Consider the following 17,614-nt stretch of genomic DNA (forward strand, 5'->3'; position numbering starts at 1 on the left):
TGGTCAGTTTTTTTTCCAATACAAATTTTACGTTTATCTCCGCATTATATATATTTTTTCCCCCTTCCTCTTTCTTGATAATCATCATGTTACCTTCAGTCGACATGACCGTAATTAGGATGAATTTTTTTTTTTTTTTCAGTCGTGATGCGTTGTTACGTTGGCTGGAACATCGGGAAATTACACACACACACACACACACACACAAACACACACAATGTTTACACATTAGCGTAATACATCCTTTGCTTACTTTTCATTACGAATTACAGTAAATAATTTCGAAAAAAAAAGAAAAAAAAAGTAAATCAGGTCGCATTCCGCATTTCTTATGGAATCTGTGTTTGCTTTAGAGCTTTAATTCACAGAGATTTAAAGAGACTTCGTAAATTAGACTGTTTGTGTGAGTTAGCCTATTCGTCTGCCTGACCCTGTCATAAAGCCGTATACACGGGTCAGATAACCGAAGGTCACATTTCAGTCAAGACTAAAAAAGAAAATAACATCGCAGCCAGACGCTGACGTCTTCTACCACATGCTGTGATGAGCCACAGGAATGTCAAACCTTCTACTTCGGAGGCTCATTGTACATGGAATATACTTTGCTATTAATGTATCATCTCTTCCAGCTGAATCAGAATGAATATTTATATTTCTACTTGTGTTTTTTTTTTCTCTCTGTCAGCTTCGACGCGCGAGAAAGCACGATAAAAAATGGGAAGCACTGGGCGGACGAGCGGCTCCTGGGGAGACGAGCTTACTTCCAGCTACTTCCAGGTGATTCCTGGGGCGGCTCCTCCGCGCCGGGGGCCCACCTGGAACTGTTCCCCGTCCAGGACCGGGACGAGGCCACCTACCGCTGCCGGGTCGACTTCTTCCTGTCCCCGACCAAGAACACCATCGTCAACTTCACCGTCATCAGTGAGTACACCTCCTCCCCCGATTTTCCATAACCCAGCGTGTGTCTCCGTGTTCGGTGTTTTCCAGGACTGGAGCCTGGCGGTAGATGAAGTGTATGTGTGTGTGTGTGTGTGTGAGAGAGAGAGAGAGAGAGAGAGAGAGAGAGAGAGAGAGAGAGAGAGAGAGAGAGAGAGAGAGAGAGAGAGTTCCTGCAGATGCCTTGAAAAGAATCCTGACTCGCAGACGATCACGAATCCCAACATAGAAAACTTCTTTTGTCATAGATTCACAGTGAATCTTTCCACATTCACAGTTAGTCGCCATGTACGCATCGTAAACGGTGTCACGGTTGATTTCTTAGCCAAAACATACCATAGAGCGACCGCTTTCCTGTATATTACCTTCACTGAATTAGACCTTCAATGTATGTTGACCATTGAGACGTATGCTAGAGTCTGGCTAGCGGGTTCGCTACTCTGAATCAGGTGGAGTTCGAAGACGGTCTTGAGGTAGAAGCGGTTCGGCTCTGAATCAGTTTGAGGCGACGGCTTACCGGACGCCCTATTTAGTGACGGAATTGGTCTCTTGAGCAACCCCAGCATCGAAATTGCTCAGTGACTAAAGTCAGCGCGTGAGAAGGGAAGAATTAGGATGGATTTAGTTAGAAATAATTCCTTAGAACGAAATGCAGTGTTGAGCGGTTAAGCGAACATTACCAACACCACCGTACGGTCTATGGTAGTGAGAATATCGTGTGTAGATTAGCGTTTATATACTTGTATACACACACACACACACACACACACACACACACACACACACACACACACACCAGGACCCATTCTATCTGGCTCTTGCAGCTTCAAGGATCCTTTTCATGGGACTCCTGCAGGTTTGAGGCTTCGCCCCAAGCAAGAAAAGGGAAAGAGGCTGCTCCTTTCGGTTGAAAAAAGTCCTCGATGACGCTATACTCTTTTTCGTCCACAATGATTGAGCCTCAAAGAAAGGGAATCCTCGCTTGAATTGCTGTCATTCGCTGACACATTGTCTGTCTGTCTGCCCTTCTATGTCTTTTTACATATGTATGGATGTGTATGTATGTATTCATGTATGTATGTATGGATGCATGTATGATGTATGTATGTATGTATGTATGAATGTATGTGTGTGTATAGGTATGTTTGAATGCCTTCGAAAAATACGTACACAGATATGTAAACATATAAACAAACACAGAGGCAGAAAGGTTCATTTCTCTGTCTCATGAATCTCATATAGTATCGTACTTATCAATTTGCCTTTTATTATCAGTATTATTATACTTCTCTTATTGTTGCTCCTAATGTCTTTGTCGTCGTTGTTGTTATTGTTTCCGTTGTTTCGTTGTTTGTGTTCTGTTGTAGCTGTTAGGATTTTATTTGCTGGTACATTCCCCATGTTTACAGTCGCGATGACATCAGAGTTACAGACGTATTCTGTTGAGTAAGCCCCTTTATTTTCTGTTCGCGTGACGTTTCCTTCGTGTCATTACAATCAGAGCTTAGCGCTGAAGTAACCACGGATACGATGGGTTTTTTTTTCTCTCTCTTTTTTACGTAGCCGAGAAAAGGACTCTGTGGAGATCGAGGCCTCCACGCCCGAGATCATGCACGTGGGAGGAGAAGGAGGAGGACACCTGCTCATTACCTCGACTAATCACGAGCCTCTCACACCTCCCTTGAGCGGATGATGGCACGTCTTACTGCACCCCTGGAAACACTAAGACCTTCCACCCTTGAACTTAAGATGGAGACGAGTCACTATTACATATGTGTATATATATATATATATATATATATATATATATATATATATATATATATATATATATATATATATACACACATATCATACAAACCTCCAACGACCAGGATCGAACCTGGGACCCCTGTGCCACAGGCGGGAATACTACCGCTCGGCTATGGTTTGTATGTTTTATGAAGGTGCATGTTCCAATGCACTTTGCTCGTATACATATGTATATATATATATATATATATATATATATATATATATATATATATATATATATATATATATATATATGAACAAGAGAGAAATTTTGTCCGGATTGAGAAACTTTTGGAAAGGGTTCAGAGAAGGTTCTCTTTGAGACGGCAGACACAATATCAGGGCAATCTCGCGATGCTCCCGTCCCACCAGCTCCTTGTTGAAGGCAAAGGAAGCATAGAGAACGTAGCTGCGACCTGGGTATTGTCTGCTGCACCTTCCAAAGCTCTTCCTCCCACACCCTCCCTCCCTCCCAGTGCGCCACCTACCTCCCTTCAAAGGCACACGTGAGCTATGATGTGAGAGCGGGGGGATGAGAGAGAGACACACACAGAGAGAAAGGGAAATAGAGAGAGAGGGAGAGTGGACGGGGGGAAAAAAAAATAATGAAAGTGAGCTCTTTACAGGGTTATTCAGGGGAAAAAAATATCAGTATTTTCTCCCTCGTCTTTGCACGCAGAGGTGCTTGCAGTGATAGCAAAGCGCTCGGCACAGGATCTGGTGAGAAGCGGCTGAAGTACAAGGTATCAGACGGCCTGTTATTATTTTCTTTCCCCCCCGGTGCATTCCGGCCAGCCCGAGGTCGTTCGCGTGGCTGAATCCGGCACAGAGCAGGCGGCAAGTCGTCCGTACAGCGCGGCGAACGCGAATATAACCCCCCCCCCCGGTCGTTGGTTGATGGCGACTGCAGTGCATACAAGCCTCTCTCTCTCTCTCTCTCTCTCTCTCTCTCTCTCTCTCTCTCTCTCTCTCCACGCAATGCACTCCCGAGAATTCCCAGTCCCCGGAAACCCTCGGCAACACACTTCGTTGGCCCGCCGAGAGAGAGAGAGAGAGGGAGGGAGGGAGAACCATTCGTGCAATAATCGCAGGATCACTACGGCCGATCGCTTTGATCTCTCACCGCTAAATTATGACGTCATCGCCGGTTGGCCGGGGGGGGGGGGGGGAGGGGGGGGGAGGAGGCGGCTTGGCTTTCTGGAGACTGGAGGCTCATCCAGCTGTAATTACATCCGACTCTGTGGTTCCAATACCCCGGGTTGTTGAGGCTCGAGGGAAACCCAATAAGCCTGGACCCCCACCGTGAGCCATTGATCTGAGTTCATTGAAGAGGGCATTTCTACGAGCAATTGATTCCATATTAGAAGACAGGGATGGGCATCGTGGCGAGCGTGGCGAGTGTGGCGAGGAAGGAGGAGGAGGAAGCAGCAGCAGCAGCAGCAGAAGCCACCTTCGGTACGTTCTTCGTGATTCCGTGATGATGTCGGTCGTCTCCTCTTCTTTTTCAGCTGATTCATGTCCAGCTTCGTGAAAAAAGTCTTTCAAAGTCTTGTAAGGAAGATCTCGCTGGGCGGACTTGGGTGTGTTCTTTCTCATGAGTTCCACCTACGCGTTTTGTGCGTCTGATACGCCAGGTGGAGTGGCTGTCATTAAAGGGTATGGTGGAATGATCAATGAGGGAGAAAAGATGATTAGGTGTTGATAGTGGGTAGGAGGATGAATGGTCTTCTCATGGAATGATAAGTGAAAAAAATAGTTTTGCAGACAGACATCAGAATGATCATGCTACTAGTTTAGACTTACAGCGAATCGTATTCATGACTGTCATGATACGTCATTGTTTCTAGCTATAACCTACAACATAGAAAAAAAAAACTGAGCATTTCAATATTCAGGAAGTGGTTTAAAATCAGGTGACATGTCAGGTATCAGTGATTCGAAATATTGATTATATTTCAGAATAGCAAGTGTGAATTATTTGGTTAAACACACACACACACACACACACACACACACACACACACACACACACACACACACACACACGTGGTGTGGTGGTTGGCACTGTTGACCATGATTCGAGGGGTTGAATCCTGAGGGCGGCATTTGGCCCACAGCCAACCCAGCTGTTTATTTTCCCATCGATGGTGGTCGATAAGTGGGTACCTGGCTTAGGCTGGTGTGTGTCTGTGTGTCTGTGTGTGTTTGTGTGTGTGTGTGTGTGTGTGTGTGTGTGTGTGTGTGTGTGTGTGTGTGTGTGTGTGTGTGTTTATACATACATAGGAGATAAGACATTACACATATACAAGGTTAAGAGACGGGAGCAACGCGAGTGTAACACGTTTTCTCCGTCACACGCTAATGGCAATCTCACATATGTATGTATAAAAACCACACACACACACACACACACACACACACACACACACACACACACACACACACACACACACACACACACACACGTGGAGAGCACCGCACGTACTGGAGGCAAGTGCAAAATTTCGCAGGCAGAAGAGAGTATTTCAGTTGTTTGCCTTTTCCTTTTTGGCGTCAGTTTTATGGCTGGAGGAAGGAAAGGGAGGAGAGGGGGAAAGTTTATGATACCATGTAAGCCTCTGCTACACTCACTCCAGCCTGACTCTTTCCCTCCTATGGTCCTGTATATGTATATATATATATATATATATATATATATATATATATATATATATATATATATATATATATATATATATATATATATATATATATATATATATATATATATATGTATTTATATTTTATTTATTTATTTATTTTGCTTTGTCGCTGTCTCCCGCGTTAGCGAGGTAGCGCAAATAAACAGACGAAAGAAATGGCTCAACCCACCCACATACACATGTATATACATACACGTGCACACACGCAAATATACATACCTATACATCTCAACGTATACATATATAAGTTTGTTGAGTATTCCAGGGAAATTATATGGGAGGGTATTGATTGAGAGAGTGAAGGCATGTACAGAGCATCAGATTGGGGAAGAGCAATGTGGTTTCAGAAGTGGTAGAGGATGTGTGGATCAGGTGCTTGCTCGTATGTATGTGATAAATACTTAGAAAAGCAAATGGATTTGTATGTAGCATTTATGGATCTGGAGAAGGCATACGATAGAGTTGACAGAGATGCTCTGTGGAAGGTATTAAGAATATATGGTGTGGGAGGCAGGTTGTTAGAAGCAGTGAAAAGTTTTTATCGAGGATGTAAGGCATATGTACGTGTAGGAAGAGAGGAAAGTGATTGGTTCTCAGTGAATGTAGGTTTGCGGCAGGGGTGTGTGATGTCTCCATGGTTGTTTAATTTGTTTATGGATGGGGTTGTTAGGGAGGTGAGTGCAAGAGTTTTGGAAAGAGGGGCAAGTATGCAGTCTTTTGTGGATGAGAGAGCTTGGGAAGTGAGTCAGTTGTTGTTCGCTGACGATACATCGCTGGTGGCTGATTCGTGTGAGAAACTGCAGAAGCTGGTGACTGAGTTTGGTAAAGTGTGTGAAAGAAGAAAGCTGAGAGTAAATGTGAATAAGAGCAAGGTTATTAGGTACAGTAGGGTTGAGGGACAAGTCAGTTAGGAGGTAAGTTTGAATGGAGAAAAACTGAAGGAAGTGAAGTGTTTTAGATATCTGGGAGTGGATTTAGCAGCGGATGGAACCATGGAAGCGGAAGTGAATCATAGGGTGGGGGAGGAAGCGAAAGTTCTGGGAGCGTAGAAGAATGTGTGGAAGTCGAGAACATTATCTCGGAAAGCAAAAATGGGTATGTTTGAAGGAATAGTGGTTCCAACAATGTTATATGGTTGCGAGGCGTGGGCTATGGATAGAGATGTGTGGAGGAGGGTGGGTGTGCTGGAAATGAGATGTTTGAAGATAATATGTGGTGTGAGATGGTTTGATCGAGTAAGTAATAATAGGGTAAGAGAGATGTGTGGTAATAAAAAGAGTGTGGTTGAGAGAGCAGAAGAGGGTGTTTTGAAATGGTTTGGTCACATGTAGAGAATGAGTTAGGAAAGATTGACCAAGAGGATATATGTGTCGGAGGTGGAGGGAACGAGGAGAAGTGGGAGACCACATTGGAGGTGGAAAGATGGAGTGAAAAAGATTTTGTGTGATCGGGGCCTGAACATGCAGGAGGGTGAAAGGCGTGCAAGGAATAGAGTGAATTGGAACGATGTGGTATACCGGGGTCGACGTGCTGTCAATGGATTGAACTAGGGCATGTGAAGCGTCTGGGGTAAACCATGGAAAGGTCTGTGGAGCCTGGATGTGGAAAGGGAGCTGTGGTTTCGGTGCATTATTACATGACAGCTAGAGACTGAATGTGAATGAATGTGGCCTTTGTTGTCTTTTCCTAGCGCTACCTCGCACACATTTGGGGAGAGGGGGTTGTTATTTCATATATATATATATATATATATATATATATATATATATATATATATATATATATATATATATATATATATATATATATATATATATATATATATATATACATACGTGTGTCTATGTGATGTGTGTTTGTGTGTGTGTGTGTGTGTGTGTGTGTGTGTGTGTGTGTGTGTGTGTATGTGTGTGTGTGTGTGTGTCTTAGCAGCCACAAGCAGTACCACCTACACAACGATACAGAAATACTTGCAGTGCCTCAGCACGCACGGGTCACACAGGTTAATGCAAGGGCATTAGTCCCCTTCCCATCCGAGCCATTTCATACCCAACCATCAGTAATGACGAAGAAACAAAAAAAGCTCTCCCCCATCGTCGCATTTCATTCAGCCCTATTCGCTGATGCCCCTCACACCATTTTTGAAGAATAAAAGACAGAAAACGGGAGAGAACAATCGTATCAAAATGATTAACACCAGCTCTAACCACCAGCTTCACCAACACAAATCTTGAGGATCATTCCATACATCCATCGGGAACTTCATTGGCCAGCTAAACAACGAGTCACACTCTCTCCTGTATGAGTGGCCAGCTTCCATACATGACGCAGAACACCTCGAAGTCAAGTAGCACCGTCCACACTGAAGACCCTTGAATGCTTCTTCTCGGCTACGAGTTGACAGGAATGACGACCCTCACCATCGCCATAGTTCATGACGTATGTTCCCGCCAGGTGGACGAGGTCAGCTGACTTCATGGGTCATGGTTATGTATAGGCATGAAGGAGGTTGCAAAAGGGTTGCAGAGCTCAGGATATATATATATATATATATATATATATATATATATATATATATATATATATATTATCCCTGGGGATAGGGGAGAAAGAATACTTCCCACGTATTCCCTGCGTGTCGTAGAAGGCGACTAAAAGGGGAGGGAGCGGGGGGCTGGAAATCCTCCCCTCTCGTTTTTTTTTTTAGTTTTCCAAAAGAAGGAACAGAGAATTGGGCCAGGTGAGGGTATTCCCTCAAGGCCCAGTCCTCTGTTCTTAACGCTACCTCGCTAATGCGGGAAATGGCGAATAGTTTGAAAGAAAGAAAAAAAGAAAATATATATATATATATATATATATATATATATATATATATATATATATATATATATATATATATATATATATATATATAGAGAGAGAGAGAGAGAGAGAGAGAGAGAGAGAGCCATCACAGTGTGTGGGGGAGCCAGTGATCACAGCTGGCCAGGCTGTGGGGCGTTCGAGGATTTGCTAGTTACCTCGCGTTTACCGACGGCCAGTTAAAGGGCCCGACCACTACGGGTGGCGAGGAAAGCGGCCGCCGAGGGAGGTAGGAGGGAGAGAGAGAGAGAGAGAGAGAGAGAGAGAGAGAGAGAGAGAGAGAGAGAGAGAGAGAGAGAGAGAGAGAGAGAGGCAGGAAGCGAAGGAGGGGACGCATGGAGTGGACCACCGATAGGGCAGTGTGTATGTGGTTGGTGTGTGTGTGTGTGTGTGGGAGGGAGGTATGATGGCGACGGTGTGGTGGAATGTGAGTCAGGATGTCGTGGTTAAAAGTGGGTGTAGAGATAGCAGTGGGTGTTACACACTGGGGGAGACTGGCCATACTACGAGGGTTGGGGGTGTATGGTCAGCTTGGGAGATGGTGCGTGTGGTCTGGTATGGGTAGTTGGGATGAGGCTTAAGGTCATTGGTGACGGGGATTGTATCTGTGGAGTGGGTCCTGATGAGAACTCTTGTGAAGGAGGGAATGACGTGAGGGAAAGCAGAGCCGTGGGAAAGACTCCGCTTGGAGAGGATGAAGTGGTCGTGGCGGCAGGCAGGAGGTTGCTGGGGGGGTATTGTGACTTTAAGGGGAAGGACACGAACTGGAGGCGGTGCGGGGTGGGAGGGAACGTAAACGGTTGAGGGAGGAGGTGTGAAGGAAAGCAATCACGCCTTGATGGAACCTCCGTCTGGGAGAGAAACAGGAATCGTGTTTTAACCTCTGGTCGTTATTGTTCATCCCCCGCAGCGGTAACTGGCATAGAACGCGACCCTCTCTCTCTCTCTCTCCCTTACTGCCCTCCAACCATAGCACTTCCAACTCCAGTTCTCGGCTCTCTCTCTCTCTCTCTCTCTCTCTCTCTCTCTCTCTCTCTCTCTCTCTCTCTCTCTCTCTCTCTCTCTCTCTGCATGTGTCTATTACTTCCAGTCTATCTGCATGTCTTCTGTCTCTCTGTTATATCCTTCTGTCTGCTAATAGATTTAAACCTGAAAACATTCATAAACAAAGTCTGTCTTGGCGAATTGAAGCCTTCCTTAAAGAGCATAAAGATGCTCTCTGACAAAAGAGAAAAATCTACAGAAATCTTGAAAAAAAAAAAAAATGAATGAAATAGAGGAAGAAAAAAAAAGAAATCTCTTTTTTCCCCCTCTGAATGTGTGGATCTCACTCATTCATGACAGTCAACTCACCATTTACTCACCCAACAACCTCTCCCTAATTCTCAAGTGCCCTTCCCCCCGCCTCTGTGTACGGACGTACGCCCCTTACAAACTTCACTGTTGACGTACCTACCTTTGTTTACGCTTGCTTTATGGGGCTTACTCACCCAGACACACTCGGCAGTGTGAGGGGTTCATTATTTTTTATCGCTTCGTTTCCGTTTTTTGTTGTTGTTGTTGTTGTTGTTTTCCTTCCGTTTTCTACCCTTTGAAAACATAAGATTTTTAGGTAATTTAGTTGGAGAGTTTGGTTATTGATCGACTGCAGTCTCTTATTTCTTTTCGTCTTTTTTTTTCAACTTTTCCATAGAGACCGAATTTCCTTTTCAAAGGTTATTCTCTTTACACGTTGACGTAAAGCATTTTATATTTTGACCTTGTGATATCGTGTTTACAGTCCTACTACAGCTTGTCTATAAGCCATAAGGTAAGATTTTTCTTTTCTGTCTTGATAAAGTTTGAGTCCTGATATTTGGAATCGTAGCTTCTACATAATCCCAAGTTAAATCAAGCAAAGTTCATGACTCTCGTATCTAATTCCTCATAATTATATAATAATAATTAATAATTCTTAAGGTTTGTTTATGATAACAGATAACTTACTCTACTTGAAATACTGTAATTGTTTTCCTTAGATTTGTCTCTTAACAAGCTCTATATGACCTTATGGAGTTGGATTGCGTCGCAGTTCGAAGTAGATAACCTAAGAGCTGATACAGTTAAGGGTTGAACAGTCGTGTCTTTTTATCTCTGTTGAAAAAAAACACTCGTTAAATGCGTAAGATTATTAGAATACTGAAGTGGAGTTGTGTAGCAAACAGCTTACAGCTATGAGGAGCTTGATTTCGGGATAAGCGAGAGAGAGAGAGAGGAAAGCATAAAGATCCTAAAGCAGATGAGATGAGCCTAAATTTGGTGCTCAGTGTTGTGGCCACGTTGGCATTCCCGCCTCCGAGGCCTTGGTTCCTTCCCTCCACCCAGTCACAAATTATGCATCGCGCGGGACCGTCCCCTTTCTCGTTTCTTTCACTATGGACGCGAACATCACTCCTCCTGCCTCTTTCCATCTAGAAGAGGAGGAAAAAAGAGGGAAATCAAAATGTTCCTCCCCTCAGAGCGCCTCGTTTTTCTCTTCCAGCACAAACAGGTAACCCACACTGCGCCCACAGCAGAGCCCTTCCAAGTCTCCCTTTCCCTTCGCCCTTCCTCCTGTCCCCTTGTGATATACATGCTAATTCAATTTTCGACCCCTCAACACCACTGTAAGAACCACAACGTCCCCTCAGCTGTGGTGCGACGTGTATTATGAACTTTAGACATGATATTTCCAATGTGTAGAAAGGGGTGGACCGGTAGGCAATATATCCATTATGAATCAGAAACTTTTAAACGCGGTATTTGGAATACGTATCTTATGGTGGATTTACAGCCTCGCTTGCATGAATGCAGTGCCGCACACTGTTCCTCTACTGTAAGGATTGTAAAGAGCTGTCAAATCATGTGCTCTCTTCTTTTGGACTTCGTTCAACACAGTCCAAAGTTCATAGAAACTATAGCATCACCCTGCATGTAATTCATACAAGCTCTGGCGATATGCTGAGTACTCTCAGTACAGGATACAGTGAGAGTAGACATACAGTCCACATGGGAACTAATGACAGTCTCCTTACAATTAGTTCATGCAGTCTGTAGCAAAGAGGGCCCATACAGTCAGATCATACAGTGTATAGCAACAGCCTTTATACAGATCATACAAGACGTAGCAGCAAACAGCCTAGTAGTTGTTTGCCTGAATACTCTGGTCTTCGAGATGTAAGGCGGTGTATCCTGCTCGGGAACCACAGAATGGATCCTTCAGTTCCCTCTCTGTCGCTGGCCGGAGGTACATGATCATCCTTTCCGACACCTCGATACGTGTGTGTGTGTGTGTTGAGTCTCAGCCTAAAGCAGACCCACGGATGGCGCCTCCTCTGGGCTCTCGTGTTGACGTCTCAACCCGCTCCTTTTGCTCCCACGCTTCCATGTATTTACTCAGATATCCATCATTCATTCCTTCACTTAATGTGCACTGCTGTATCATACATCCATCCACGTATTTACTTATATCTATATATTGATTAGCTTTATATATCTATCCTGTATAGTCACTGTAGTTGACTGGTTTTCGTCAAACGTCTCCACCACTCACCATTCAGGGCATTAATTAGGTTCGCATGAGAATAATAAACGCCCTGGCATTCAGTTTTAGCTTGACACATCAAGCTCTACAGCTAAGCTGCTTAGTCTTTAAAGCTTTTGATTTTTTTGTGTTTCCTTGTAATTTCTCTTTCGTTTTCTTATTTGTATTTTTGTTTGTTTAAACATTTCTCGAGCTAAAGAGAACTGTGAATGGTGCGATGATGCTCTATGAATAACTTCATGGGATCACAGACTTACACAATATCTCTTTAATTAAAGCATCGTTCGAAGGAATAAGCTCTCGCTGTAAGTTCTCAAAGATATTTCTCTAATGTCTTTCACCATATGTGGTTTTCCATTCTCTCTGTTTCGATCTCATTTCCATCTAGAAGTATATTCCTAATTTCTTTTTCCTGATCTTACAGGGAGACTGGGAAGAGGGTAGGAAGAGGGGGGAGGTGGGGGAGAAAGCCTGCCATTCACAGCCAGGGACACACCACCATGAATAGCGCTTTTAAACCACCAGTAATAATACAAGAATGATTTCAGGTTGTCAGCCTAACCTATGTTAGGAGGAGGTGGGTAACGAGGCGGTGTCTGGGTGTAAACAGACCTTGTTTTGTTGTGATGAGACACCTTTGTCCTCTGATCTCGTCTCGTGTGTCCGTAACAGCTTATGTATTCCACAGGAACAGACCCTTGTCAATATCCTTTTTGGCTGCTGCTTTTCACGTCCAACCTCCCTCACGTGTTTTGACGGTGGTTGTCGACTCAACGACCACAACTTTGGATGTTGTAGTGCTGGACGATCTTCGTGTCCCGATCGAACTGTAAGGTCGCAGAGGAAATCTCCTGAGTGTCGTAGATCTGTTTATGATAAGAGTTTGCTAAGGAATTGCGGCTTTAGATGCTATCGAGGACGTAATCATAAGTCGTACCGATGTCATGCGAAGTCATGGGGAACGGGGGAGTGGTACCTGTGCGCTTCACCTCGCGTCTGGCACGGAGGAGTAAAAGGTTCCTTATGAATACTTGAAGGCAAAGACCGGTCATTTACTTTACCCAGGAACTTAGACGGAGACTTCACAGAATAACTGAGACCCCCGAGAGCGAACGTCAATACTTACCAATTCCGGTATATCTGTTTTAGCGATAACCTTTTGGGTCTTGAAATAACTGCACTCACTCATTTGTCTTATGCATGTTGGGAGGGACGGGCCAGAGCGCACCGTGTTAAACAAACTCGGCGAAAATCTAAGCAAATGACGCGTGAAGTAGAACCCTGATTATTGTCGACGTGTACGTCAAAGCCTTCACGGATCACTGTCGAAGGTGTAGTTCGAAAAATGACAGTGAAATGCAAAGCCTCGGTGACTATTGTGATAAGCTTAGCCTTACTGATAAGATAAAAAAAAACACAACGTGTAAATCCTCAATATAAGAATTAAAACTCCAGTGATTAATGTCTGAAAAGAGTGGACACGATTGTGGAATAAATTGTGAGGATGATGATGATGATAAAATTGCAAAATAGTTATTCTTTTAGAGAAAGAAAAAAAGGACGCCCGTGAACATCATCTTCAAGAATATAATGACTGTCCAGGTTTACCAGACGAGAAATTGATAACATACAAAAAAAAGAAGAAAAATTGGTGTTGAACTGATATAAAGGTTCGGAGAATTTGTTAGATATATAGAAATTGCTGCTCAATGTTCAACTATGAAAAACCAGTATGAACTGGCAAAATATTGCAATGCAGGCACTCCGCCGTGTTGTGCATGAGAGACAGTCGAATTCTTGAAAACGGTAATGATCTGTGAAGAAGGAAACCTTGGAGACTGTAGACAGAAGGAAAAACAAGTGATGATTACAGATTGAATCCACATTTATTGAGAAGAAAAGCGAAACTCCACTGGATGATATGCAAGTCGATAAACAAATGACTTTCAATAAAAATGTGATTCCCAATGATCTTTATAAAAGATATAACTCTCCAAAGACGAATATGGAGGATTAAGACAGGTACCTGAGATATGAGTTTGACAAGTGAGTAAACACACCAGTTCCTATTGTGTGACGTAAGCGCACCTCACAAGGAGAGATCTTGTATAAATAGCGGGACACTCGCGTCTGTGTGTGTGTGTGTGTGTGTCTGAAGCACTGCTTCTCTCCCTGCAGTCGCATCGCCAGCCGAACACAGTGGAGAAGAAGGCAAGTGGTCACTACAGCAGCAGTGAAAGGCAGATTGCTTGGCGGGTGGAGATGTTACATGCCAGAGAGAAGCTGATTCAGTCATACAATGAAGCAACACTATGGAGGGTGTCTGTAGGGAAGGAGTGCAAGTGATTGAGGAGAGTACAAGAGAAAGCGGCAAGAGGTCAAGAAAAATGTATGAGAGCTGTTAAGAAAGGCGAATGAAAGATGGTGTTCGAGAGCATCGATGAATTTTTGATAGAATTACGAAATGATTCGGAAGGAGACGAGTAGTTTGCTGAGAACGAAAGGCGTTAACAGTGAGGAGGGTGGACGGAAAAGTTGTAACAGACGAAGATATAAGATGGAATGAGTTGAACTGAAGGACTAGCGAATGTGTTGGATAAAAAGGAAGGCAGATAATGGTGGTGTTTTGGACGCGCTGTCATGCGCAGTGAGAGGATCATGGTATATTGAAAGGTGAAGAGAGAGAGAGAGAGAGAGGAGGGAGTGAGAGCTTTGCACCAGATGAAACGTTTGAATGGTAGAGCAGTGAGAGGAATTGCAGGAACGTTCTTCAAGATAAGGGAGAGTAAGTTAGTTAGTTAAGGTATCTGTTATCTGGGAACTCCCTTATCATCTTACAGAAACAAGTCTACTGTAAAGAACGTAAACCAAGACAAAAGTGTAAATGAGTCAGTAAATGCCAGAACAAGCGATTCTTTTCTTCACTGGTCACATTGAGGTCACGTCATATATCTACATTTTGTTTTTTATTATATAAATGCCAATGATTATTTCCCCTTCAGTGGTGACATCATTTACAGTGGCTAAATGTGATGTTGTGAGGTCATATGATATATCTACCTTTTTTTTTCATTTAAATGCCAATGATATTCTCCTATTTTTTCATTTCCCGTTTTAACAGGACGATTCTAACACCTTTTTTTTCCACACTCCGAAAGTTTGAACTTTTTTTTTTTCTTTTTACGTTGCGCTACAGACAATTGAAAGAGCTGGCCGACTGTTCATGGTCCAGCACCGTGTTTGAGGCAGAGAGAGAGAGAGAGAGAGAGAGAGAGAGAGAGAGAGAGAGAGAGAGAGAGAGAGAGAGAGAGAGAGAGACCCGGCTCATTGCTCGGGTTCTTTTCATGTTCACTGATTTTTTTCCTCTCTCTCTCTCTCTCTCTCTCTCTCTCTCTCTCTCTCTCTCTCTCTCTCTCTCTCTCTCTCTCTCTCTCTCTCTCTTTACTTTCCTTTTTTTTCTCTGTTCCCCTCCTACAAAGTCGACCTGTGAAGCGAGACACAAAGAGGAGAATATCTTAGACCGGGTTTTTAAGAGAGAGAGAGAGAGAGAGAGAGAGAGAGAGAGAGAGAGAGAGAGAGAGAGAGAGTGAGAGAGAGAGAGAGAGAAGACTGCAGTATGGGCCTGGGAAGGGAACTTGACACCCACTGCAGTGCTGGCTTTACTGCGCTGCCATCACTAACGCTTCTGGCACACTGAGGTGGCAGTACCGCTCGCTCTGGTACTGGAGAGAGAGAGAGAGAGAGAGAGAGAGAGAGAGAGAGAGAGAGAGAGAGAGAGAGAGAGGCAGTCTGGCAGGCAGGCAGAAGGGTCGGGATGGGTGATGTTGCCTGTCATTTAGTTCGTAAATCACCTTCCCAGCACAGGGCGTCTCGCGGAGCAAGATAAGGCGGCTCTGGCTGTGGGCGGGAGGGGTGGGCGGTGGGGAGGGGGGGAGTGGGTGGAGGAGGAGACGACATCTCTGGGTAATGAGATCTGGCTTTTATTTCCGTATACGAGACGCCGCATTACGTATTCCTTTTCCTGGGAAAACAAGATCAGCAAATCAAACCCAGACCAGTTTTCTCAGTCGTAATCCGATCCCCACTGCGATATATTGCGCTGTATCGAATTACTTTGACGTAGACAAGAGATGAGAAACAAAAAATAAGGAGAGGGGGAAAAAAAGAAATAAAGATGATTTAAGGATGAATTTTTGAGAGAAGAGAAGAGAAGAAGATCTCGCAACGTGTATCATTTCTCAGTTGCTCCCCAGCCACCGTCTGGACGACACGGTGGTCGTCTTTCCATTGAGCTATTAGACCTTTCCATAGTCATCTGGATCCTTTGGGTTCTTCTGTTGGTAATGCTGATTCTAGTCTTCTTATTTTCGCTCTTTGAGATCGTATTTATTTTATTTTTTTCACATTTTCCGATTCCCCTTTTTTTTCGTGGGTGGTTTCAAACTGCCTGGCTGCATCGCCATGTCTTTCTCTCATCCCACCAGTCTCAGCCTCTCTCTCTCTCTCTCTCTCTCTCTCTCTCTCTCTCTCTCTCTCTCTCTCTCTCTCTCTCTCTCTCTCTCTCTGTCTCTCTCTCTCTCTCTCTCTCTCTCTCTCTCTCTCTCTCTCTCTCTCTCTCTCTCTCTCCATCTAGAAATGCAGACACTTAAGGAGGACAGCCAGTCTTGACAGCTGGAACAAGATGCACCGAACGAGTTGCACGACCTTACACCGCAAACGATTCTTCCTCCCACAACTTCAGGATGGATAGGAGACGAGGAACGGTCGTCCATTACCTGGCATTTGGTTCGTGACTTGAACGACAAGTACCACGATTAGGTTCGGTGGTCTGAAACTCCTTTTGAACTTTCAAACATCCATGAAAGGGAAGATGCGCCTCCACGAGGATATCCGCTAATTTGGATCGAAGTTGGGTTGAGGTATACGTTAATCAATCCTCCTGGGTCTGACGAAGACCCCCTTGTGACCCTCTATAATCCTTTTTGCGCTACCGCTCACAGGATGAGTATGGGATGTACGACGAATTTTTTACCGGGGTTACCGGCACAAATCGAGTCAAAGAAAGTGTACATAGAAGAGGTCTGTAGCAGAGGACATGACGGTATGTGACGTGGCTATTCGTAGGAAGGCAGTGAAAGCACTCAAGATTGATCATTATATCATCTATATGAGACAGAATACGATAGGATGTGACCGCAGTAGGATCAGAATGCAGATCCGATGTGGAGGCTATAAGCTGAACTCTCCTCCTCTGGTTATCCAGGCGGTTAAGGGGCGTGTAGGATAGAGGATGATGAGGCCAGCAGGTGGTGTTGGGGCCTGGTGGCGAGAGTTCATCCTCAACAGCAAATGATTATTATTACGTCGAACATCACAGTGAATGTCATCTGATGACGTCTCTCTCTCTTTTTCTTTTTTTTTTTGTTCAACTTTAGACAAATGCTCGCTGAATATCTAACACGAGTTGGCATTACCTCTCATTTCGTCTCATGTTTCAGTAAATGCATTTCAGACGGCAGCGTGGGTGCTTGCGAGGGAGAGAAGTGAGAAAATTAAAGTTAGTGTTATGGACAATATGTCATGTGGTGTGTGTGTGTGTGTGTGTGTGTGTGTGTGTGTGTGTGTGTGTGTGTGTGGGTGGGTGTGTGTGTGTGTGTGTGTGTGTGTGTGTGTGGGTGGGTGGGTGGGTGGGTGGGTGGGTGTGTGTGTGTGTGTGTGTGTGTGTGTGTGTGTGTGTGTGTGTGTGTGTGTGTGTGTG

The 17,614-nt window shown here is 44.2% G+C and overlaps 1 protein-coding gene across 3 annotated transcripts in view; it reads left to right on the forward strand.

Annotated features, from left to right (window-relative positions):
• The window catches only part of LOC139752778 (uncharacterized), a 550,949-nt gene that overhangs the window by 377,624 nt on the left and 155,711 nt on the right, over window positions 1-17,614 (forward strand). For all 3 annotated transcript variants that reach the window (XM_071668691.1, XM_071668693.1, XM_071668692.1), the window contains exon 3: window positions 686-921. In XM_071668691.1, the coding sequence (XP_071524792.1) occupies window positions 686-921 (236 nt within the window). The remainder of the gene's footprint in view (window positions 1-685; window positions 922-17,614) is intronic.

Source organism: Panulirus ornatus, chromosome 13 (assembly GCF_036320965.1).
Source record: "Panulirus ornatus isolate Po-2019 chromosome 13, ASM3632096v1, whole genome shotgun sequence".
In the NCBI taxonomy this organism is placed as follows: Eukaryota; Metazoa; Arthropoda; class Malacostraca; order Decapoda; family Palinuridae; genus Panulirus; species Panulirus ornatus.